Consider the following 25376-nt stretch of genomic DNA (forward strand, 5'->3'; position numbering starts at 1 on the left):
GTATAGAACGAGTCTCAGATGATCCTAGAACAAGACCATTGAATCCTCTACCTTCTAGAATACCTGTCTCATCCATATTGTATTGATTCGAGGCCTTAATAGCTTTGATCTCAGGGATAGCGAGGTATTTGAACCATTGACTGATCACATTAGCTGAGGCTCCATTAATACGCTGGGAATCGATAGCTCTGCTTCTCTGGACCTTGACTAAAGGGTTCCTCTTGATAAAAGCCTGGACCCAGTTCTTTCCAAGTGGTTCGGTGTCTCCGTGGATCTGTAGGATACGCTCGGCGAAGTCTTTGAGCTGTTGATGGGTTGGTGGGAGGCCTAGGGCAGCCTGGATTCGAACCCATTCAGCCAGATGGGATTCCTGGGCTGGAGAGAGCCTCTGGTAGTCAGCGAAGGCTATATCTCTTGACTGGGCTCCCTGAATCCGTCGTGAAAGAGTAGACCTTGGGACACCATGCTCATATGCTGCTTTTCGGAGGCCTTGACCGGTAGCTATTGCTTGAAGGGCTTGATAAATATCATCTTCGGTATATTGACTCATATTAGTGTAAAGAAGACGTACGTAAAATTTCGTAACGATTGAATCGATATTAGTAAAGAAAAAAGAGGTTGAAGTTAGAGGCTAGCGGTGTTGATGAGGTATTTTTGGGTGTCCCACATGTGGGTGTGGGACGTTACAGCCTGGACAATAGTCCTCGCAGTTTTGAGTATAGTTGGACAATATGGGCCCTGTGGGCCATGTGGGTCCTATACTTGCCACTATCGCCACCTAGAACGGCGACCATCCCCACATACCTCTATTACGAGAAATGTGGCAAGGATAGAACATTCCCTACTTATCTATATGCTTCTACAACTTGTCTGAATTAATCAGCAAGTCTACCATTCATTGACTATATAAGAACCCTTTTGTTTCCATACATAGACCCTCGAAGAGAGGACCAGAGTTAGCTACAATACATACAGGTTAGGCATATGTGCCCTCCTTTTGCTCCTTCAACGGGAACATCAAATCCAAGTGTTATGAGCCCGGTGTGCGTTTAAGCCACTGGAAAACCTTCAAGACATTCTCGTCGATTATCTTTACATAGCAACATGGCTTCTCTCACTCTTTCCGGGAAACTGGACGAACCTTACCAGTACGAGGCCTTCTATTTCAGAGCCAAAGCAGAAGCCCCTCTACTTTGGAACAACATCGATCCGAAACTCCCTGAATACGAGGTCGTGCCCTTGCTAACCAAGCCACTGGTCCCGTCGGTTAGTAAGGTCAAGGCCGGCGCAACCGATATTTCCGACCTCGACGCCGTGGAATTCAACAAATATAGATTTCTAATCGAAATACGCAAGGAGAAGCTTGTTGAATATCAACTTCAGGATGCCCAAGCCCAGAAGTTCGACGCTTGGCTCTTTAACAACGTTGCGGATCGACACCACGCCCTATTCCGTAGCAAGCCAACCCTTCGTGATAAGATGTTAGCCATTAAGGAGTACTTTAAGCCAGGAAGCCAACAGTACAAAATGGAGGTCGATGGCCGCTTTCAGAAGCTATGCCAACCTCTATCCCAAGGGAAGAACATCCAGAGCTGGCTCTCTGAGTGGTGGACGACCTACCTCGAAGCAAGGGAGCTTGGCCTACCCTCCATATCAATGTACCACGCTCACTACGCCTTCGTTACTGCGGTATACCCCGTAGCAAGCGACTTCGCAAGCAACTGGAAGCACGACATCGACAAGGAGCTCCAGAACCCACCAGCGAAGCAAATGGAAGTCGAGTCTATCTACAATGCCTTTGCAAACCACCTCCGTTGGAATAAAACCTTCGGAAACACATACCATACCATCTCAAGAGGCGCTCACGCAGCTACTCCTACCCTAGACGGAAAAGAGCCACCAGCAGCCTCTACAAACGACAAGTCACGTACATGCCTATGTGGTAGTCACCACCGGTATAGCGCTGTTATTACCTTATCGAGAGCCTTCGCCCCACTGGATGGTCCCCGAACCCGGGCAAGCAGCGAGAGATAGAGGAAAAACTGAAGGATGAGAAGGTTAGAAAGTTGATCGAGAAAATCCAGCTACGAGCGGCCAAAAGAGCCAACAGCAGTAGCAATAACGAGAGCAACGATACCATACCAGGCAAGGCCTGAGGGTACGGCGCTGGCAACAACGCCAGCGCACCCACCAAGCAGTTAAATACTGTCAATACGATCCACGAGGTCTCTGCTTTTACTACAGGCCTCCAGGTAGACTATCCATTGAAACGATCAACCCTTTACGACACTGGAAGCAGCATCCATATATGCAACCAGCATTCCCGATTCAAGAAAATCAGAAGCGCGTCCCCTACAGACAAAATCATCAGTGGAGGTATTCTTCTAGATATCCTCTTATGGGGTGACGTCGAAATCCAAATACGACGACCAGGAGGAAAGTCTATGGTATTTACCCTCGAGAACGTCGCCTACGTCCCCGCCATGCATACAAACCTCGCCTCTGCTAGGTTGTTCAAGAAAGCCGGCATCTATTACGATATGGAACATGAAGCTTTGTATTACATTCGGGCAGGACATCGGAAAACCCTCTGTTACCTTACAGAAAAGTATAACCAGCCGATTCTCGAATACATTCCCTTAACAAACGACAACGCTGCCAACGATGATCTGGAACCATTTATAGCCTCCCAACGCGCGACCTATAGCAGCGCCTTTGCTACCGACGAAGCAGATGTGGAAATTTCCACTGAACCTTCAGAATCCGACTCCGAACAGGTATCTGAATTCTCCGAAGATGAGAGGGTGTCAATACCACTAGAGCCTGCATCTATACCTACAGTAGATACTCCAGGGATGCCGGGTATCGACCTAAGGCCCACAAATCCGTTTGAGCAGAAGCAGGAGCTCCATGGGAACGATTCACGTCGACCTCAAAAACCCCTTGACGGTGACGCTACACTCTGGCATAGACGGATGGCCCATCTTGGCCCCAGAAGCCTAGAGAAGCTTGTGTACGCAGTTACAGGCATAAAGATTAAGGCGCCAACTACGATCCAGTGCGAAGACTGCTCTCTCGCAAAAGGGACACGCCGCATTACACGACATCCCAAAAACCGAGGATTCAAACCCCTGGAACATATGGATATTGATCTCTTCGAATACGAGACAGCCTACGACGGACGAACTAGGGCTCTAATCGGCACTGACCTAGTTACCGGAGTACGGATTACATATACCCTTCGACGGAAAAAGCACGCCTTTCCTGCCCTTACAAGCCTTGTATCCTACATTAAGAGACGGTATGACATTGACGTGAAAACAATTACGTCAGATGGCGAGAAAGCGTTCGGCAAACATTTTCAGGAATGGATCTTGCGTACCGGCATACAGCATAACCAAGCACCACCATATACCAAGGAGCCGGTAGGCGTCGCCGAACGAGCTGGGAGGATAATCAATACCAAAGCGCGTGCCATGATAGTTAGCTCACGGCTACCGCCAAGCCTGTGGCCAGAAGCTGTTGAAACAGCTACATATCTAACAAATCGGACACCACTTAAACGACTAAAGTGGAAAACTCCTATCGAAGTTCTCTCAGAATGGCTTGCCAAACGAGATAATCTCCCGATTCAAGACCACCGCCCTCTAGTCTCTCACCTCGTTGCATGGGGATGCAAGGCTTATCCCCTTACCGAAGACTATCGAGCCGGAAGGAATAAGTTAAAGAAGATGGAGCCTCGGACATATATCGGATACCATGTTGGGTACAAGAACCAGACTGTCTATAAGGTCTGGATCCCGACCAGAAACAAAGTTATATCCATACGAGATGTAACCTTCGATGAACAAGGAGTATACGATCCATCGGAACATTACACACCTCTCCGGATTAGGGAAATCGACGATGAGATCCAGCATATCGAAGTTGAGGCTAGTAATGATGATACAGCCCTGCAAATCGTGCTCGGATACAATGGAACAACTGAGTCCAGCGTTGACGAAGCAGTTAACGACATCTCTAACGCTGAGGGGGTGGACCACCGAGAACCATCAGAGCGAATCGAAGACTCTATTACCGTGGCAGTACCTCCAGAGCTTATAGCCGACAAAGGATTGCTACCAGAACAACTGCCAACACCAGACCCATCACCAGACCCATCGCCAGATTCTCCAATAATACCGCTAGCCCAGCAGCCACGAGCCACTGGACGAGGCTCCCGTATGCTTAACGAGATACGATCAGAGCTAAATCCGAATCTTTTGCCGAATACAACTACAAGAAGCCGTCGAAACCGCCATCAAGCCAATACAGCGGACGTCTTTCAGGCTATCCCCAAAGCTCTCCGCAAATATCACACTTCTAGCCCCCAGTATACACCACTGAACGCAGCCTTTACTACTGCAATCCAGCACAAAAGGCAACATCGGAGAAACCTTCCTCCACCTCCGAAGAACTGGGCCGAAGCACAGTTACACGCTCTCTGGACGAACTGGAAAGAGGCTGCTTTAGCGGAATATAACGCCATTAGCCAAGACTCGTGGGATAAGGTACCGCTATCAGAAGCTACCAGCCATTTCATAATCCCCCTAATGTGGGTATTTACCTACAAATTCGATAAACACGGATACCTCGATCGATACAAAGCACGCCTTGTTGTTAGAGGAGATCTCCAGCCACGATCAGACCTAAACGCATACGCATCGACCCTAGCTGGACGATCCTTCCGGATGCTAATGGCTATTGCTGCAAAATTTGACCTCGAGACGCGGCAATTGGATGCCGTAAACGCCTTTACTCATAGTAAAATCGATGAAGTCGTCTACGTCTACTTCCCAGACGGTTTCAAGCAACGAGGCTACTGTCTACGGCTCAAAAGAGCCCTATACGGTCTCCGTCGTTCACCTCTCCTATGGCAACGCGACCTAGCATCAGGCATGACCGAGTTAGGCCTTAAACAGGTCCCCGAAGAGCCCTGCATCCTTACGAACGGCAAGATTCTAGCCTTCTTCTACGTAGACGACATCTGCCTACTATATCGCAAGCAGGACGAAGCTCAAACCAACCACTTCATTCAACAGCTAATGAACCGCTTCCGACTAAAGGACCTAGGAGAACTTCGCTGGTTCCTAGGCATTCAGATCATAAGGGATCGGACCGAACGAAAGATCTGGCTTTCTCAAACCTCGTATATCGAGAAAATATGTACCCAGTACGATGTTTCCCTTGATCGGAAACGTATCCCCAAAGTACCTTTGTCGCCTTATAGAGACCTCTCTAGATACACTAGACAGGCTAGTCCTATCTCTCGACGAGACTACCAAGCTAAGGTAGGCAGCGTACTATATGCGGCTATAACCACTCGAACGGACTGCGCATTCGCTGCTTCAAAGCTCGCTCAGTTCAATAGCAACCCTTCTCCAGAGCACCACCAGGCTATCGACGACTGCCTTACATATTTGCTATCTACCAGATACTACGCCCTCGAGCTAGGAGGAGACGACACAACTAACGTCCCTCGAAGCTTCATAGTATCCAGCGATGCAGCATTTGCAGACGATCCCCACGATCGCAAAAGCTCTCAAGCCTTTATAATGAAGCTCTTTGGAGGACCCATTACTTGGCGGGCAAGCAAACAGGATACAGTTACAACCAATACCACAGAATCCGAGTTATTAGCCTTATCACAAACCGCCAAAGAAGCCCTTGCTATGGAGCGACTATTTGCAGCTATAGGTCTCGACCTTCACGAGAAGTTAGTAATAGAATGCGACAATACTCAGACCATTCGCCTAGTTACAGAAGAACTAGCACGCCTATCCACAAAGCTTAAACACGTCGATATACACAACCACTGGCTTCGCGAGGCATATACGACCAAAAGGCTTAACGTATCCTGGACCCCAACGGCTATCATGGCAGCCGACGGTCTTACAAAAGCACTACCTCCGCAAAAACACGACCTATTCGTGCAGATATGCAACCTCAAAAATATACAAGAGCTTATCCAAGCACAGGAGGTTTCAGACGACAATTCCCAGTTAGATTGAACATATCACTATTCAAATCCTATACTACCAAACAGTTAGGACATGTACTTACTTCGGTTTCCAACAAACCAGTTCTACCGCCTTGTTGAGGGGGTGAGTTGGACAATATGGGCCCTGTGGGCCATGTGGGTCCTATACTTGCCACTATCGCCACCTAGAACGGCGACCATCCCCACATACCTCTATTACGAGAAATGTGGCGAGGATAGAACATTCCCTACTTATCTATATGCTTCTACAACTTGTCTGAATTAATCAGCAAGTCTACCATTCATTGACTATATAAGAACCCTTTTGTTTCCATACATAGACCCTCGAAGAGAGGACCAGAGTTAGCTACAATACATACAGGTTAGGCATATGTGCCCTCCTTTTGCTCCTTCAACGGGAACATCAAATCCAAGTAGTATCTGAACCTCGCCCTCCGTCTCACTGTCGAACAGGCCCTCGTCCTCAAAATTTGCATCCCATTCCCACCCGTTCTCTAGCATGTCCCACAGCAACTGATTTTCCTTGAGCGCGAAGACTTTGGTCCATTTGGATCCATTCTCGTAAACCGCGTCGACACAGACGGAGCGTTCCATCTAATCATTATCCTTACTGCCGCCACCTCTCCTACGCCTCCGGGACAGGGCCGGTGTGTTGACCTCTATGGGCCCGATATAGCCCGGAGATGGGTTCTGTTGGAACAGAGCGCCAAGGTAGAGGAGTCCATGACATCGCTTCAATGCCCTCCATGTCGTTTCTCATGTAACGGACGCGTCTATTTCCTTGCGCGACTCTGGATCCGGGATGATTTCTTCCACACGCCGCAGGTCTCTTTCGACTTGGTGAGTGTAAGTGGTGATTCCTGGAAGCTCCTGTTCCTTCAACCGTATCTTCACGTGCGCGTTTACCACGTCGAGTTCACGAAGAAGCTGGGAGCAGTGGTTCCGATGCCGATGCGCTCGCTGCAGATTCTCAGAGCGCTCGGTATTCAGGCTCATTGCATTCGAGGTTGTTATCCTCGTACATAAACAGACAGGGGTTGCAAGTTGCAGTAGCCCTCCACTTGGGCAAGGGCAAGTACATGTTGCCTCGGGACGACAAAGGAAGTAACTGCCACCCATCGTCAATACCTCGGGCATCCTTATAATCTCGTGCCTTTAGAGATGTCATTTGGTATTGCCTAATGAGCATATTAGACCTCATCTCAGCTAATTCGGCTAAGTTCGACACCAGAAAGTGGCAAATTTTGCATGAATGCCCCAGGCGTCGAGCTGCAGCTACAGCTGCTCAAATGAGACGCTAGACCCTCCCCAACAGGCCGTCAGTGATACGCCCTAAATTTACCACAGAAGCCTATTTCCAGCAGCTTGGCGACATGTTTCTGAGCCGTATTTCCTATAGTCCACCTCCAGTGTCAACACTTTGGCTTCCGTCGATCAATATCCGTTGGCAGCATCATTGCAACGCCCTGTTGGCCCGCAGACTCCTGGAGGTCAGAAGCCAAACTATCGAGTGCGTTTTGGCCACTGGGCGGGCAGGCAGGCAGCATCAGATGGTGGCCATCAATTGAGGCTTTCAGTGTTGTCCTGTTTCTCTCATCGTGAATGCCGTATGCCAGGATATCTTCATGGCTTCGGAGATGCGGCTCCTTTGTTCATTGTGTTTACTTGGGAAGTCCGCCACACCAAGTGTCAGCTTTGTTCAGCAATACGATGCGCTCGAGCAGCCCAATGTCGTCCACGGTTTCAAGCGCTCGGGTCTAAACCCACGCGAGCTTATCTTTTAGCGCTTCGGACCGCCGTCTCTTTGCTGGGCTGAGATCTACCCCCTCTCCAATTTTGAATTGCTCTGTACAGTGGGGATGGATGTAATGTCGTACCGGCCTCGTTCCATCGTCTTATGCTCTTCTGCATCTCTCGGCCGTTCAACTCCCAAAATACACACTCGTAGGGGATGTTATGGATTAAGGGTTCTGATTACATGATGGCTGCAGTGACTTCCTTTCAGCGCTGACATTCGGCTGTGCGTAGATATCGTTCCGATTTCGGTCGAGCTGCTGCGCTCTCAGACGGCTCAGTTCCAGTTCTGTGCCCTTTCTCCCTTCATGGCTGTTCGGCTATCGATGGCTTTTTCTGATAGATTTTACAATACTGGCGAGCATGTTTGCGCTCACCGCCATGTTCTCTATCAACAAAGAGTACCCAACTGTCGCCATGTGCATATTCAGATCATGTCAGGTCAATGACAGTTTAAGTCGTCAAAGTACTGGATGGGATATGCGTTTTAAGCGCATTCGCTTTGACGTTGGTCAGCCTCAATGAGCGACGGCGCCGAAAGTACGGCAACACAGGGAGAAAGAGGTCTGCCTAGGTCAAGCGGTCGACTTCCATCTGGCCCTAGAACTTTCCGCATGGACAATCTTTCGCGGATGGAACGCGCCGCCAGCAATCCAGTAAATTGCAACATCCAATTCACCCCAGAACAGCTCAACCAGAGCCTGGAGGGTTTTCTTCAATATCTGTGAACAACTTGGCTACGTTTAGCGTAACGGTTGGATACAGGGCCGGCCATGAGCAGAATTATAACCGAATTATCCACAAAAACACGTTCAATTACCGCGAGGATTCTTGATGCGAAGCTGGGTTAAACACTGTCGGATCCAGCATGCGGCATTCATGCCTTTGCCGCTCTGGAATCCTTCATCCCATTGGGTTTAAGTTACGTTCCTTCTTGCGTTGAATGTTATTCTCGCAGATCTCCGTTTCATCACCGTTCCGGGGCAGATAGAAGGAACAGAAGCCCCGTCATGTTGGTCATACGGCAGGATACGACCTCGATCATTTCCTCCGATATCACGACACCAACTTCAACCACCACGATCTTTACTATCGTCACATTAACTACAACTGTTCCACCCAGAGGTCTCCCTACTGGTCTTGTCACGCCGTCTTCGATGGCCACCCAACCAACCGAAACACCACCGGCCCTTGCCCCCAGTTCGCCCAGCGGCCTCACCACCGAACAAGTAGTGGGCATAACAGTCGGCGTCATAGCCTTTGTCTTCCTCCTACTGATCCTCGTCGCCGTCTTCCGCCATAAACTCATCCGCCGGCATCACCAAGCCAGCATTGCACGAGACCGGAGCGTCGATCCTCCATCCGACTCCTTGGTCCGTGAAACCCGCACCCCCTCCGCATTCCGCTCCTTCGCCAGCTTCGTCCAGACAATCCCGCCCATGCAACGGCCGTACTCGAATTTTGGGGAGCCCCACAGCGGCGGCAGCGGCCGCGAGCCCAGCATGCAGAGCAACGACGTGCGCATCGTCATTCAGCGGCCCAACAAGTCTCGGCCTTGGAACAGTGCACTTTGGCCCATCCCGCCGGGCTACGCCGAGAGGTTCACTTTCTTGCGCTCGTCGACCGTGCTCTCGACGGCGTCGGATGCGGATGGGGCAGAGACGACGCGCAGGCATTGGAGTTTAAGGACGGAACATGCGAGTAGCTCCAATACGCCGCCCGTCTTGCCTGTTCCTCGGGGTCCCGGGGGCCCCCTGAGTGTCAGTAGTGAGACGGGGACGGTTAGTGGGTTTTCAGGACGGAGTTTGTTTAGTAGTTGGATTGGGAGGTCGTTATAGGTTGACCTCCTTGTGTGGGCAATCCTCTTCGCATCTTGTGCTATTTATTGTGTGTACTTGCCGATTCCAGAGTGGAAGGGTGGGGCACGTTTTCATGACTCTATAGACCTTGAAGTACGATAATGTTTGTGTGGTACACTATGGGACCAAACCCATGTGCATATTCAACTCTAATATCAGAACACGGTGCCATCCTACTTGATTCCGCGGTACCGACTCGCTTATGTATTTGTCATCCTCTAAATTTCTGCATGGATAGACGATACCCACTGTTTCTGGAGTTACATTGTGGCTTTAGAAAGAGACGGCGACTTTTTATCATTGGTTGTCCTTGCGGATAACCCCTCCATGTCATAGTGGACTGTCATCAACTTGGATAGCGTTATGTTATGTCACCTTATCTACTCGTCGGCATTCGCAATGTGGATTTATTCAAGTAGCGATTATGAGTCACCCGTGGTTCTTTCTTGGTCATTAATGTCGAATAACATCTTATACTTGTTGCCTGTAACGAACTATTTCCCACGGGCAGTCTCGCATTAACCCTCGTGACTCCCTATGTTGAGTTAGCCATGGAGGAGCACAAAGAATCCCTCTCAATTCAGCGTGTGGGACATGATATCCCAAAAGTCCAAGAACCAGAAGCTTTTGTGCTGTCACTTGATCCTTACGCCGAGGACGACCCACCAGCGACGAAGAAGAGCTATACTCGTACTACGCCTACTATGCTGGTAACAACGGCATCGGCTCTTTTCAATAGTACGTTTCAACTTATCTCATAACCATCTCAATCTTCACAAAATAACCTGTCCACAAGTTCCAACCTCCTATTCCAGAACCTCATTTACCAAGCCGGCTTCAACCCCCACGAACAGCCCTTGGGCAGCTCAAGCTGTGAGGTCGATCCCACGGCGCCCTGCCACGTCTTCTGGAACGGCGGAACTAAAGAGTACACGTCGGTGATCCTCATCGGGTCTGGGATAACGTTCCTGTGCCAGGCTCTGGTGTTCATTGGCGTGGGTAGTCTGGCCGACTACGGGGGCTGGAATCCCTGGGTCGTTCGGGCATTCTCGGTTATATGCTGAGCGTTCGAGTTTGGGTTCTTGGGGATTCGGGGGGCGGATCAATGGGGGATGGCTATGGCGTTGTATATCTTGAGTGGTAAGTACATATATTCCCTAGTAGAGGAGTTGACTGGGATGTGATGGTCTCATCATCGACTATTGAACTGGACACACCCGTTGATGAAACTTTACAGCCATCGCATTCTGGGCCTCATACGTCTTCTTCAACGCCATCTTCCCCAAACTCTCGCATGACCTCCCCGAAGCCAGGGCCGAACATGGGCTACGGATGGAACAACGTCGGCTTCGTCCTCTGTTGCGCCCTCTCCCTCGCCGCCCTGGTCGGCCTCCACGCTGACGACTCTGTCGAGTCCAGCAATTGGGGCTACTCCGTGGCCGTCGCCATCTGCACAGGTTTCTGGATCCTCCTCGCCATCCCCTGGTTCCTGTGGGAGAAGAAGCGGCCTGGTCCCCTTCTACCAAAGGGGGACAACTATCTCACCTTCGGCTTCCGCCAAGCCTGTTTTGCAGCGCGGCAGGCCTGGAATTTGAAACAAACCTTTGCGTATCTAGTCGTTTTCTTCCTGCTAGCCGACGGAGTAGGCACCACCATAACCCTCGTCATGATCGTGCAAACACAAGCTGTGGTTTTCTCCGCCACGCAAACACCTACTTTATCATGGTACAAGGCGCCTCGGCCGGTGTTGGCGTCTTCGGCGCGTACTACATTCAACGCTACTTCAACTTGCGCACCAAGACCATAATGTAGTTCAGCAACGTCGGATGTTTTCTTGTTGCGCTGTGGGCATGCTGGGGATTTGGACCACCAAAGTCGGGTACCACAATGTCTGGGAGTTCTGGCTATTTAACGCTCAGTTTGGACTGACGCTGGGGCCGCAGTTTTCGTATGGCCAGGCGTTTCTGGCTGAGTTGATCCCGAAAGGAAGGGAGTACATGTTTTACAGTTTGTTGGGGATTGTGTCTAAAGGGTCGGCGTGGATTGGGCCCATTGTATATAGTGCCATTGTTGACCGGAGCGGGAACCAGTGGGCTGCCTTTCCGTTTGTGGCGGCGCTAGTGCTAGTCCCTACTGTAGGAATTTTCTTTATTAGTGAAGAGAGGGCTAGGGCAGAGGCGAAGGAGTATCTGGCTAGGGAGGCTTTGGGGTTGAGGAGACTGGAGGCTTAGGTCACGTTACTGGCGCATACGGACAACGTTCTTAATGAAGCCGAATAACTGGCTGATATAGCGGTTTGCAGTAGGGAGTAGTCCGGTCTGGCTTGACATTAGGCGATAGAACTCTGATAATGGTAGCCTGAAACAAATCCAACACCCTGTAGACTCTTTGTATTGTTCTTCAACAAAGGTAGGTTCCGAGCCACAATGGAGCCCGCCATAACCCCATCGCCGCTACTCAACTTGGCCATGGACTGTTCCCGCCCGAGTCGATTCAGTAGAGAAATTCAATGTCAACGAAACTGTTAGGGGACGTTTCCAATCGAAACGCTTGCCGGGTTTCCTCTCTGGGGCAATCCAAACGTGTTTCAATGTGGGCGGGCAGCAGCGACGCTGCAAAGGTCCCAAGTCCGTCATTGCTGGATGTGTTTGCTTGCGTGATGCTCAACTTGTGGACTGGAATTGACCCATTAAACTCGAACAGAAGGGTTAGGTCATCCATGATGATATTCATCGTGGATTGGCCTGGTCTGATGAGACAGTGGAACGGCATATCATTCTTTCCCAGTTTAACATGCGAAGAATGTATTGAATCTCGTGATGTTGTATCACTCAGATTGTCGGATGATGTGAGGTTTGGGCTTGCGATATGTGTCTGAGGTTGCGAGTTCAACATTGATTGGACTATGCTGGCACTCAGGTTGGAGTCTGAGTTCGCATTCGAGACTGTCTCGACGAACAAAGGTTCAGCGTTTGGATTTGCACTGTGTACCGAGCTCGTGCTTGACCCTGTGCTAGAACTAGAAATACCAGCACTGGAGACTTTTCCTGAAGCCGAGCTGGTCCGCGACGCCACTCTCGATAAAGACGTTACTGGGCTTGTGCTCTCGTTTAGCAACGAGACACTCGACAGCGGCAACAACGCTCGACTCTCCATGGGGCACTGCCTGGGGGTATATGGCAGACAGAGAGTACGTTTCCTGGTTGTCTTCAAGTCTCGTGTCATTGATTGAATAATTTTGAGAAATGCAGCCGCTTTTTTCTTATCTGAGAAATTAATATCAGGTAAAGTCCACATCTTGTACAGCCGTCCATGTGTGAGAGATAGGCTGTAACGTCCTTGAGTGCGAATGAACAAATCGCACAAGTAACAGGCCGACTTGCTGCAGCCAATAACCCGTGGAGACGGCTGTACTGGGTCTTTCTCGTAGTGGATTATCTGTTGAATTTCTGCATGAACCCAACAACTGCATGTCGCGCCTGGACGATCTTGTTTCGGAAACGACTGCAAGCGTTGAACTTCGACGACCTCGAATAAGGCCTTGTACTGGGGCTTCCCGGAAATTCTGATCAGATCCTTGCACGCATACCAATACCTGGCTAGTTTGTCGATCTGGCGCATTTCCGCTCTCAGGTGAATCCCTCGCCCCCCTAGGTAGTCTTGTAATGATTTGAGGTTTCCAACTGCCGTTAGGCCAACGCATGCTTTGATGACTTTCTTCAGATTTTCCAGCGTTTCATCATCTCCCTTGACATTGCATAACGGTTCGAGACACTGAACCAACTCAGTCGTTTTTTGTTGGAGTGTCTGGTATTCTAAACCGAGTTGTTGAACCTTATTGAAGCTTTGAATCCCGTCCCGCAAAAATATCTTCTTGCCCTTGAAGTGCGGTGGCAGAGGGAGCCATGGTGGACTTATACGCGCTAATATGCGTGACCTACAGACGTTGATGACTTTTTCAAACAGTCTTTCGCAATGTTGCGCTCGATACTGTCCTTTTGATGATCCAAATTTTAGAAGTTGCTTTTGTCGAGATATGATTCATTGAACGTACCTTTTTGAGAGAATTCGCTAGTGATTCGCATCAGATCTCGCAGCCCATCCACAATGGCTTCAGCCGGTGTTTGGTTGCTCGTAACTACCACTTTCAAACTTCTTGGTCTCTCTTGAATCGTAATTGCGGAGACCGCCGTCACATCTTCTTCCCAATGGGCGAGGAAGGCAAGGTTGTCAGCGATCTGCAGCTCATCCTTTAATGCGAGAACATGGTCTCCGGCCGGCTCTGGGATGTTGTCTCGATACAGATGCTCGTCGGCTGGCACCTGTACCAGCTTATGGAGTTCTTCGACTGCTAAATGAAACTCAAATTTGTCTTGTGTAGTCCAAAAGCTCCGAGCCTTGGTCATTGATTCAGTCTTTGGATGCTGCGAATACTGGCCGTAATTTGGCATGGTGATTTAATGGAGGCTATAGAAACATCCGCGTAATTGAATGTTCATGTCTTACTTTATGACTTCTTGCCAGGCCGATATGAATTTCTGCGTAATCCCAGGCTCTCCATGTGTAGATGCCGGAGGCCAGCCACCTGCGTAACCCCGCCGGCTACCGACCTGGCAAACGGAAATCTGACAACACATGAAGTCTTATCCAGCGAATAGAATAAAGCGCCTACTCTCCGGAGCTCGTAGAGAACATCAATGTGTGCAAGCATGGGAAAATGACTTACAAAGCATTCAGGCAAGCGGGTAACGAAGCAAACGGCACACTAGGAGTGGGATGGTGTAGTATAGGTCTATTAACCGCATTGCAGATAAGTCTGACTTGGGATATCCCACCTGAAAGCGCCGTTAAATATGAGATCCAAATACTATGGAGGTTACTTTTGGATGTCGAAGCCTATATGGCAGCGTGCTTCGATTTCATTGGCTGTCAAATGGAAACTCTGTAGTCGCGGTCAAACTAGGGGCAGGATTGTTTGGTGACCTTATTAGCGGAAGCTATCTAATGGATTCAAGATGTGGCATACTGTATACTGTAACGGGGGCCAGTTGTTATAGGATGCACATTGCTATTTTCACGTAGGTCAACCGTGCTCCAAGTCCCCCTTTGGATGGTGAGCCCGTGGGAGATATGTCTTGAAAATTACGACGAGATCCAACAATTAAGCTGTAAGAGCTGCCGTTACAGCTATAATGTCAGAAGGCAGGGTTGCAGATACACCGCTGCCTACTGTGCCATCGCCGACCACGTCGGCTATACTGAAGTCTATTGGCAGGGGCTCCAAGCTAGCCGCAACTGGATGGCGTAATGACAATGACTTAAAGGTAAGACTCTATCACCAAGGCTCATATGATAAACTCGGGTTTCTAGGCTGCGTCAAAAGGTGGCGTTAAATGCTGACCCGAGTCGCAAATTGCCAGTTCAACAATCTCAAAACCGGCATGCCTGTATGTGCTATCACATACAATGAACCGGTATGTCTTCGTTCTCTATGATTAAAATCTCAATATTAACTATAAACAAGGCAACAGTTGAGTTTTTCTATGCAAAAAATACCTTTCCCTTGCTGGATGGACTTCCAAGCAGGTTGCAGCCTAATCTGTGGTCAGACATAACGGCCTCGATACTAATAATATATATGCCTCGTACCTGGACCAGTTGAGTTTCATCCTATCTACCTCGCTTTCTTAACAGACGGGTGGGTGGGGAAAGGTTCATATCCGGCATTGCAAATAAATAATGAGGACACTGATATTGCATGTCTCACAGAAGCAGCATTCGGCATGAGTCGATGCTATATCCAGGTAGGGGGTGCTTGAAAGAGGGCCACTAAGAAACCGGGTTCATCCCACCAACTTGAGTGAACTTGACCAAGTTTCATCTATATATTAGACCGTAGATATGTTCTTACTTGACCACATTTAATCATTTTCGGCCGCCGTTGTTAGCCTGCAAAGTCATACACAACCTCCCACGGGCTTTTACGTTGATCCCCATCACCGCATTGCAAGCCATTTCTGGCGAGTAGGGAGCGGTCCGTTAGGCCGCAAAGCTTCCACCCGACGTCACTAAGGCTCCAGAAAACGTCTCGGCCTTAGATCTGCAGCAGATGCAGAGCTAACCAAGTGATTAGCTACCAGTCATAGATGTACTTGAAGGGAAACCCCTACCTCCTTATCCGAGAGCAAACGAATGCACACACAAGAACGTAAAACGGTAAGAAACTAATACAAATTAACTAACCGTCAAAAGGAAAGAGAGAAGAAAGGAAAAGAAAAGTCCGAATTTGCCGAAGCGATATCGGTGTTGATCCCGCAGGTAGTTCGACTCGTAGCTTGTGGATTTCAACAGTGGACCCAAACCCCACGGTCAGCACCGAGGACTGCTACGCCTTTGACAACAGCTGAACCTCTGTCCATGGCGGTGATCTACTCGAAAGCTGCCGCTCTTCCCGTGAAGCCGCAAAAGCGAGCCTCAATATCGGGAGATAATGTACATATTCGTCGTTGGCTTCAAACTCCAGGATGCAAATGAATTTGTTTTCCACATCAACAGACTTTTTCTGCATGAGATTATTTTCAGCTGGCAGGTTGTGGGCGAAGTAGGACAATAATATTTAATGGCTGAAGACGCACATTTTGATAGCTACGACGACGGCCCCTCCCCAGCCACCATGGCGCGACGCCGGCAATTGACCATAGGGTCACCGAGTATGAAATAACCATCACCCCCGATGAAGGAGCTTAGAAACGGCCCCAATCAAGCGTTATCGTCCTACCTCTTGAAGCACAAAGCAACCCTGTAGCCCCTCGGTATGGAAAGTCCTGGCTCCCTAAGACGCTTGGGGGTCCCTATCGTCGCACACAACTTCGACGACTCCTGGGCAGCAGCGAAAATCGACCAGAACCACCACACTCCCACCTATCGACACTGATGTCGTGTTTTCGCATTTGTGCCGGCCAATTGATTGAAATTCTTCTGCGCAGAATTCGGCTTCGGCGTGGTTGGATACGGCAAAACTCTTTCCCGAGTGGTATCCGTCATATAACTTGCATGGACCACTGGGCTCGAGTACCAAGCTGCGTCGATGCTTCCAGAGTCCAGGCTGGACTGAGGTTGCAGTGACGTGTACAGTGAAGCATCTTTTAGGAAGCAATATAAATACACAACTGAGCCTCAATATACAAAACTGCTTTCTGTGGAAAGGGTGGTGGCACTCGGATGTGAAATATATTTATGTTCAAAAAAGGAAGCGGAGGAAGGATGAGGGAAGGATGGACGTGTAACTCCCGGATAGAGGCAATGCACGAAGACAAAACATTAAGGCGATGTTGCGGTGCGACACTGGAACTACGGTTTTATTTGATCTTAGTGCCGTCCCAAGAGTAATCATAATCGATCCGGATTTAGGCACCGATTAAACTGCCGTCCCTAGCTAGACTGGCTCGACTCGAAGCAGGTCTATATGCGGCTGTTACAGTAGGTAGGAGATTTATATGAAGGCCAAAAAAAGACGTTTTCTTTTCTTTCCTCTATGATGGTTACTTCTGGTTTTGGGGCGGGGTTTTGTAGCCCTGTACTTGGCCGTACCTTCCCACCTGTAGGTAGTCGGGATTCTGCTACCCTCTATTACAAAGACCCCTGAAGTCGTCAAAGCCAAAAGTAGGGATCACCTGCCAAGGTCATCCCTGCTTGCGTTATCTCACTGCTCAAGGCTATTTCATACCGGTTAACCAAGTGATTCATGGAAACAGATACCAATCCTATTAGCAGGATCAGTGCCCAATTTATGTTGTGCTCGATTGGGCGAAACGAGTAACCTGAGAGGTGAAAGCTACGAGCGTAATTGTGTGACCAACGCGGGGTCCTTAATGTATTGGATTTATGGGAATCAGGTGCATGGATGATACTTTGTGATGTTACCGATACAACGCATATTCGTATATGGGGGGGTAGAGGTCTGGTGGCCTTGTCTCCCGCAGAGGTACTACGCAGACTTTAGATGTTATGCCATGTTACACAAGTGGTCTACAGATGCAGTAAGTAGAGACAAGGATACTTGTTATATTCGAGAAACTGATAGGAGATGCAGGAGAGCCCAAATGATAAGTTCATTGGGATATCCTGAAGAAAGGAGAATCATCAATCGTAACTAGGTGAAACCAAACTGCAATCAACCCATTAACCACACTCATGATGAACCAACAGCCCAGCTGCATCAACCAGAGGAAAAGAAAAAAAGGAAAAGACAAGATCGGTACAGTCTTCCAGTGACTTCCACCACCGCAATCAAAAGTTCATGAATGCATATTTGTCTGGTGCTTCTTCAGATTGTCGTCCCTCGTAAAAGTTTGGTTGCAAATACTGCACGTGTACTTCTTCTTGTCCTTGGAGGGTGTGTGGTGAGACAATATGTGGCGCTGCAAGTCTCGGCGCTCGGCCGTGTCCTTGCCACAGATATGGCAAGTGTTCGGCTTGACATGTTTCTTGAGATGCTTCCTGCTTCACATTAGCACAGTCGCAACTCAAGCTGGTTATCTGTTCTGGTACACACCTCAACTCCGTCCTCCGACTCTCCTTGTGCTCACAGTCCTCCCAGGGACAATAATAATTCCCATCGGCGTTCTTCTTCATGTTTTTAATATCCAGTATGTCTCCCTCCTGCGACCCGGCATTTTCTTCGCTTTCGACAATATCGGTTCCAACGTCGTTGGAAAGTGGAAACGGCTGTTGGCCGGTTTGTTGTGTGGGATCAAATGCAGCCATGGAGTAGTCGTAGTGGTATCCTGATGGCTGCAGTGGGAGCGATGGTTGGACTCCCACAGATTCGGATCCTGTTGTTGCCTGGGTTTCACTCTAAAGGGTGTAACCTCCGTTCTGCATCTGGTTCTGGTCCAGCCCAAAGGAAGGATCTTGGTTATATGGCATTTGCCAAGTCGCATTGTTGTCAGTTTGGTCACCAAATCCCTGGTCATAAGCGACACCTTCTCCACTGTTGCTGTCGAAGGAGGTCTGGTTCCATTGATAAAAGTCGTCAGACCCGTGGTTCCAATAGCCGTCCCCTGAAGCCATCTAGTATGACTGTGCGGAGATGTGAGTGGTTCTTTTCTGTTGCTCGAGGATTTGTAATAAAATCGTGCACTAGTACACGACTCTGAGAAACTATATGATTTAATCAGGAATAGACAAAGCCTGGGAACCGAGTTTCGCCTCCCCTAAGAGATTTTTGAAGGCCCCCTTTCACCTTCTTCCAGTTTCGACGAGTCTTCTCTCAAGGCGGACTTCAGATGTACCCCCTAGAACCACAGCAGTATTCCCTAGGCCATTTCTACATGGTAGTGACTCACGGCTGAGCCGAGCCAAGTTCCAGGTCTTTGATGGAGGGCCTCCTTGCCGACATTGGCGGGCCTCCTTGCCGACATTGGCGGGTCTCCAAGGCTCAGCGCCAAAGTCCTAAAATGATAGCTGGCCTCCCGCATATGAAAAAGTTTCGCTTCCTGTCGCAGGCCCACGAAATGCGCGGGCGGTGGGCCTGTGGCCATTTTGAGGTCTTTATTGAAATATAGGTGAAAATTGGTTTGCACTGCAGATATGTGCCAATAGCAGTACATGTTCTGGGCCGAGGTATTTTGCACATGGTCTCCAAGAAGAACACATCCCCAACGCAGTCTATCATCGTCAAAGAGCAGGGGTGTGTGGCGAGCAGTATGAATCCACTAATCGCATTGACCACCTTTTTGCATGCACCCCCATTTTGCAGTGGGTAAATCACCCTGTTATACAAACAAGTGTAACACGACGCTGCGAATTTGTATATTTCTGTATTCAATTTTTCTCCTCGCACGAGAAGCTTACTGAATCAAAACGAAGGATGGCATCGGTATACGGCTGTGGATTCTGGTAAGATGCCGAAATCTACTAAACTTTCCCCCATCACTTTCGTGGTGGACATGCGTGGCCACCATAACATCAGCCTGGTTGCAGCGGCTTATACACCAGCCAAGCAAAAGGAGCATTGATAGATGGGCAACATCCTTAACCGTGTCTCCATAACACAAACAAAACCAAATATAACCGTCATTTTGACAGCCTGCCCAGATGAGATTAATCTCCACCTAGACCGCAAAATATCTGTTGAAGATGCTGGACCCATGAACTTGGCCTACACCCTCGACTTACTGTGAAGTTAGCGGTTTTAGAGGGGGGCTATAGAGTATGGTAGCCGCAAATAAGTTGGTTGTCTTAGTAGGTAGGTAGACTAGGTACGATAATAGGAAGCTTTGGTATACTAACTTAACTAGCACTATCTATTCTATAGGTAGACCAATCACATACGCTTAGATCGTTGTTGATAATTTTTCTCGGGCTGCTTCTACAGTTGTGGGTCTCTTCTATAACTTATTACAACCTGGTCTACTATTCCGTGCGTGAAAATATAATTCACGCGTAGGTACTACATAAATCCATACGTGTATCGCGGTGTAGTGTGCAGCCTGCCAAAGGCTAAAACCTCGCATTGATAGGCCTCTATATCACAGCCATGTGTATCTGCAAGGCCTGTTTGCTCTCCCACCGCAAGTTTACCCCAGGCGCTACATAGAATATGTAACCTTTCTTCATCTCAAATTCCTCTCCCTGTGCCTTCATAATTCCTTCCCCGTTCGTTACAATCAACACGCCTGGACCCTCGTTGGCCGTCAACTCTTCCGTCTCTCCCTTTCCCAAATCGGCCTTGAGCATGTCAAACTCGCTCATGGGTGGCTTGTACACGACCGTCTTTCCGTTCTTGCTCTTGTCGTACGTCTGGCTGGGGAGGTACACGTCATCCCTGCTGTGGGCCTTGAAGGTGAGTACGTTGGCGAAGAGGTCGATCCTGTTTCGGTCGGCGGGTGGGCAGAATCCCGTGTTCAGGACATTGTTGGACCGCGCCATACACTCGACGATGTCGCCCGACAGGTAGGCGTGGATGCCGTCGGCGGGAATGTAGATGGCGTCACCGGCCTGGAAGACCATGTAGTTCATGCACAACAGGGTGACGAGGCTGCCGGCATCTTCAGGTCCGTACTGATCTTGGAGTCGTGGCAGGAGGTTCAAGATATATCCCGCTTCGGATGGGAGATCTGATCTGGAAAGGTGGGACAGCTGCGTCTGCACCTCCTTGACTGTCGAAAACTCTGCCTTCATCAGCTCTCTCGTGACATTGCGCAGTGTCTCGTCATCCCATTTTCCCGGACTGGGATCAAACCGTTTCAGAGGCTGCAGCGCAAATAGCGGCTGAATCTCGCCCAGCGGTTTGAACCCGGCAAACACTTCAAATTTGCCCAGCGCCACCGCGATCTCGGGCTTGTGATTGGGATCCGTGAAATTTCCAGGATCTTCCTCGTGCAACTTAGTGGCGAGTGCCTTGTTGGGGTGCAGCTGCAGTGGTAGGGCTTTGGAGATGGACAGGATTTTGGGCAGGAATGGGAGCTGCCCATCATAGTACTGCAGCACCTTCTTGCCTAGAAGCTGCTCCTTGTCGGTTTTCAGCACGTCGGAGAGCAGCTCACCACTCGAGAGCACACGCGCAGGGAAGTCGGGGTAATCACCGAACCACATTTCCGAGTAGACGGCCGACTCGTCCAGCTTGAAGTCGGTGCCAGGAGTTTGGGCGCACAATTGGGCGGCCAGGGATGCCTTGCCCTGTTTGCCCCAGGGGTAGTTATTGCAGGTGCCACTGAGCTGGAAAACAGACGGCGCCATGTTTGCGGAGGTCTGATGAATTTGCTGAATTTCCATAAGGAGTCCGAGGGTTGACGACTCTTGGCAGAACTCGTTTGAGAGAGCTGATGATTCAATGGTCAGATGTATGAACTAAAGAGATGAACGTCTTTAAAAGCTTGACGCTTCGGATGTCATTTTGTATCGCCCGAAACGTACGTCATAGACCATATCATCATTATTATCAACTCACGCTGTAGAATGAGTGGGTTTAGGTGGGGGTTGTGACATGGATCCAGAGGTCCTGCAGGTGCTGCTATAAGTGCAGCAGCTGACATTATTAAGACGGCGTCGTTTTAAACACTCTCTTGTTACCACACCAATGCACCATCTCCATATGAAATGGAACTGGCTCAAATGAACCCAATCATTTTGTACAAAGCATCTGGGCTCCAGTACCCAACTCGGATAGTGCTCAAGTAGGCTCGACGGGCACACCCTGGGACTTGAGAAACATCGAAAACCAGGAGATAATAACGAAGGCAAACTAGGTACAGAAATTTTCAAATATAACCATGAATATCAGCGACGCCCAGCGACGCCCAGCCAACTAGATGGTCAACGTAGCAGTTCCACGAATGTCCTGCGAACTCGAGCCGACCGAAAAAGTGTACTCGCCACTTGTAACCGCCCACTGCTGAGCCACAGTGTCCCAGTAGCTAACATCACGACGCCGGATGCTGAATTTGACATGGGCTGTGGCGCCGACGCGGATCTTCTGCTTCTCAAAGCCACGCAACACCTTCGTCGGTTGGGCAGCCGCCTCTGGGAAGCTAATGTACAACTGCGCAACCTCGGCACCCTCGAGCGACCCCGAGTTCTGGACCGTCGTGGTGACAGTAATAACTTCATCCCACAAATCCGCCGGGCCACCAAGCGAGAGTGCCCCGGTAGGATGCTGGGACTTGAGCGCTGAAGCGTTGGTCGCAGCAGCCGTCACTTCACCGTATGTGAAATTGGTGTAGCTGAGACCGTGGCCAAAGGGGTAGCGAGCCGTCAGGTTCTGGGCCTCGAACGAGCGGTAGTCCAAGTAGACACCCTCGGAAAAGTCGCATACGGCTGTGTAGCAGATGGTGGCAGGGTAGTCGGACTCGTTCTTGGCGATGGTGTAACTCAGCTTGCCGCTAGGGTTGACATCGCCGTACAGGACATCGGTGATGGCCCGGCCACTCTCTTGACCCAACATACCGGCGTACAAAACAGCTGTCACGTTTTCATGCTCGATCCATGCATCGATAACACGGGGACCTACGGCGTTGACAATGACAATTGTGTTCTGCCGAGGAGTTAGTATCAGTATTGGACTTAGTCCGATTGTTGCAAGTTTCTGAACTAGCAGAAGCGGCACTTACGTTGCAGTTATCAGCGACAGTAGTCACCAGCGAATCCTGCTCGTCATCGTACAAGGAGCTGCGGTCTGCACCTTCCCCCGAGTTGGCGTTCAAGAAGACAAGGCAGGCCTCGGAGTCCAGGGCGGCATAGGTGTCAATGGCCGGGGTAACAGCTGTTCCAGAACCTACGCTACCAAGATTGACACCACCACCACCACCGCCAGAGCCACCGGCTACACCGCCACCAGTGGTGCTGTTACCAGTACTTCCTCCACCAAAAGTACTTCCTCCGCCAAAGTCGCCGCCAAAGCCGCCTCCCATACCGCCACTTGACGTGGTGGATGTGTAGGTGTTATTCAGGATCCACCAAATCATGCTACCCTCGTCGGCGGCACGCAAGCTGATGGATGCAAACGGAGTAATAAGGTAGGGGAACGAAGCCTGGCCAGAACCGCCAGACGTAGCGAGATGTCCTTGATATGTATCGCTGTCAGTGCCCTGGACACTGAGGGCTTGATTCGGTCCACCCATGGCGGGTCCAGCGTGGGCGCCGTAGAGTGACATGGTACGTGGCTTATTTAGGGGAAGGCCGTAGCCGTTCTCGTTGTTGTTCTTTAGGAGCACGATAGCCTCGTCGCCAACCTGGCGGATGAGCTTGGCATGGTTGCCACGCACATGGCGGTATTCGTTGGTGCCAGCCTGAGAAGGTTGCATGCCATCGTCGAGGCCAACGTAGTAGTAGCCAATAACGTTGCGCACGGCCATATCGTTAAGACGGGCCTGGGTGAAGCTACCGTTGGCGATGCCAGCCTCGAGGGTGCTTTCGGTCCAGTAGGTGCTCGAGCCAAAGTCGAGGCCACCGTTGGCGGAGCCGAAGGCTGTCGTCTGCGAGCTTACATCAGGCATTACCAGGCCGGGGAAACCCAGGTCCGTCTTGAGGTAACCGTTGAGGAGCGGGCTGTTCTCGCACGACAAGGTGCCGTTGACTTTATTCATAGCGCACATGACGGCCATCAGACCCGAGTGGACAGCGTCTGCGAAAGGCCACAAGTACACCTCGCGGATCGTCTTGTCATCAGCGTTGGAGGAGTATCGGTCGGTAGCGGACCTGTTCGTCTCCTGTTCGTTGAGCAGGAAATGCCGGGCAACCGCAATGACGCCGGCTGAGTTCATGCCGTCAACAGCAAGGCCCAGGGCGATGCCGTTTAAGTACGGCTCCGGGGAGAACCCCTCAGGCACTCTTCCGCCTTCGGGCACACGGCCCAGAGGGCTGGACACAGGACCGTTGATGAGATTGTAGCCCATGCCGTAGTACTCGTCACCGAGAGCGCGGAAGGAAGACTTCATGAGCTCGCGATTCCACGTCATGGTCAGGGCGCTGGGGGAGGGGAAGCCGGAAACATAGAATTGGCATTGATGCCCGTTGCACCGTCCTTGTTAGCTAGGGCCGTCCAGCTGGCATTGGTGATGCTCTGCCCGGTGATGAGAGATATCTTTTCTGTGTTGCTGAGCTGTGCGATGAATGCCTTAGCCTTCTCATAGGCCTCGGCGGCTCTGCCAAGTCGGACTGCAAGGGGAAAGTTAGTTGGTAAGGGTCGGCCCGGGGTGATTCAGGGGCACACAACTTACCATTTCCGTTTGCCAACAAAGCCGAGTTGGAAGGCGAGTTTGAGTTGTTGCTCGAGTTGGTTGCGGCCAGGCCGCCAGTAATGACCGAAAGCGCCGAGAGGACGCTGAAGGCTTGAGTAGCCTTCATGATAGAAAAAAGAGTGACGTAGAAGGCCTGAACTTGAGCACCAAGGACTTCTAAGAAGCACTTGATGACTCTGGCCATGCCATCTTTATGTATCCATGTGAGTCGTGAATCGCTTCACCATAAATTTCCGCCTAGTGGGGATCTTGCTGTCCGTGTCGGCACCATTACGCGTCGGTCCCGGGTGAGGCGTGGGTGCTTGCCAATGTTTGAATGCCGGGGTGACCTGACCACAGCGCCGGAATCTTTTGATTGACCTGGACAAATTGTCCCTTAGGACTCGACATTTGCATTATATCCTATTCACCCCGTGGGAAAAAGCGCAGTGGAGTGCAGGTTAGCAGGCCCAAAATACAGAATTTTCCCCTCGGGGCGCTAGACAAGAGCTAATACAGGGCCAGTCCCAACAATAAGTAATTTAGTACACTATAACTAATAAGTGTAAAACTTCCTCATACGAGTATCCTTAGCATTGTTCATAGAAAGATATAAAGTAGTGTCACAAGCTAGAATTCGAATGGGCTAGAAGGTCGCGATCGGGCCCGCCTGGAGAAGCGGGAGAGATCATGACGATCCGATGGCGTTTCAACAAAACCTTCTAACCGCATTGACCACCTTTTTGCATGCACCCCCATTTTGCAGGGAATTTCTACGCCTCAACAACACGACGTCTCTCAATTTACCTCGCAATTGCTCCCTATCTACGTACAAAATAGCTAATCCAGTGGAGAATAGTCTGGACGATTTTGAGCAGCGAATCGAACGCGCTAAAGAGCTTGTCCGTCAGGGCTCTTCCCAGGCCGTAGCAGCTCATCAGTACGGTATCAAGGGGACTACAC

At 50.1% G+C, this 25376-nt stretch overlaps 8 protein-coding genes across 8 annotated transcripts; 2 read left to right on the top strand and 6 right to left on the bottom strand.

Annotated features, from left to right (window-relative positions):
* Positions 1–6285: 6285 nt before the first annotated feature.
* Positions 6286–6634, bottom strand: BCR38DRAFT_481779 (uncharacterized protein; the record flags this gene model as incomplete). Its single annotated transcript, XM_040863409.1, has 2 exons — positions 6286–6296; positions 6400–6634. 2 exons carry the CDS (start codon positions 6632–6634, stop codon positions 6286–6288), a joined length of 246 nt encoding a protein of 81 aa, XP_040718585.1.
* Positions 6635–8844: 2210 nt separating this feature from the next.
* BCR38DRAFT_406237 (uncharacterized protein) lies at positions 8845–9672 on the top strand (the record flags this gene model as incomplete). The annotated part of the gene is made up of 1 exon (XM_040858028.1): positions 8845–9672. One exon carries the CDS (start codon positions 8845–8847, stop codon positions 9670–9672), a length of 828 nt encoding a protein of 275 aa, XP_040718586.1.
* Positions 9673–10244: 572 nt separating this feature from the next.
* Positions 10245–11500, top strand: BCR38DRAFT_406238 (vacuole effluxer Atg22 like-domain-containing protein; the record flags this gene model as incomplete). The annotated part of the gene is made up of 3 exons (XM_040858029.1): positions 10245–10431; positions 10490–10627; positions 10860–11500. The coding sequence occupies 3 exons, from the start codon at positions 10245–10247 to the stop codon at positions 11498–11500; spliced, it is 966 nt and encodes a 321-aa protein (XP_040718587.1).
* Positions 11501–13706: 2206 nt separating this feature from the next.
* On the bottom strand, positions 13707–14144 carry BCR38DRAFT_481782 (uncharacterized protein; the record flags this gene model as incomplete). Its single annotated transcript, XM_040863410.1, has 1 exon — positions 13707–14144. The coding sequence occupies one exon, from the start codon at positions 14142–14144 to the stop codon at positions 13707–13709; it is 438 nt and encodes a 145-aa protein (XP_040718588.1).
* Positions 14145–17990: 3846 nt separating this feature from the next.
* Positions 17991–18749, bottom strand: BCR38DRAFT_521390 (uncharacterized protein; the record flags this gene model as incomplete). The annotated part of the gene is made up of 2 exons (XM_040865191.1): positions 18248–18749; positions 17991–18192 (listed from the first exon to the last, which is right to left on the bottom strand). The coding sequence occupies exons 1-2, from the start codon at positions 18457–18459 to the stop codon at positions 17991–17993; spliced, it is 414 nt and encodes a 137-aa protein (XP_040718589.1). The 5' UTR covers positions 18460–18749.
* Positions 18750–20055: 1306 nt separating this feature from the next.
* BCR38DRAFT_385765 (RmlC-like cupin domain-containing protein) lies at positions 20056–21764 on the bottom strand. Its single transcript, XM_040857475.1, has one exon. It carries the CDS (start codon positions 21469–21471, stop codon positions 20221–20223), a length of 1251 nt encoding a protein of 416 aa, XP_040718590.1. The 5' UTR covers positions 21472–21764; the 3' UTR covers positions 20056–20220.
* A 239-nt stretch (positions 21765–22003) lies between these two features.
* Positions 22004–24152, bottom strand: BCR38DRAFT_406242 (glycoside hydrolase superfamily; the record flags this gene model as incomplete). The annotated part of the gene is made up of 2 exons (XM_040858030.1): positions 22004–22729; positions 22806–24152. The coding sequence occupies 2 exons, from the start codon at positions 24150–24152 to the stop codon at positions 22004–22006; spliced, it is 2073 nt and encodes a 690-aa protein (XP_040718591.1).
* Positions 24153–24154: 2 nt separating this feature from the next.
* BCR38DRAFT_481787 (uncharacterized protein) lies at positions 24155–24618 on the bottom strand (the record flags this gene model as incomplete). The annotated part of the gene is made up of 2 exons (XM_040863411.1): positions 24155–24351; positions 24414–24618. The coding sequence occupies 2 exons, from the start codon at positions 24616–24618 to the stop codon at positions 24155–24157; spliced, it is 402 nt and encodes a 133-aa protein (XP_040718592.1).
* Positions 24619–25376: the final 758 nt, after the last annotated feature.

The sequence above is a fragment of the Pseudomassariella vexata genome (assembly GCF_002105095.1).
Source record: "Pseudomassariella vexata strain CBS 129021 chromosome Unknown BCR38scaffold_3, whole genome shotgun sequence".
NCBI lineage: Eukaryota > Fungi > Ascomycota > Sordariomycetes > Amphisphaeriales > Pseudomassariaceae > Pseudomassariella > Pseudomassariella vexata.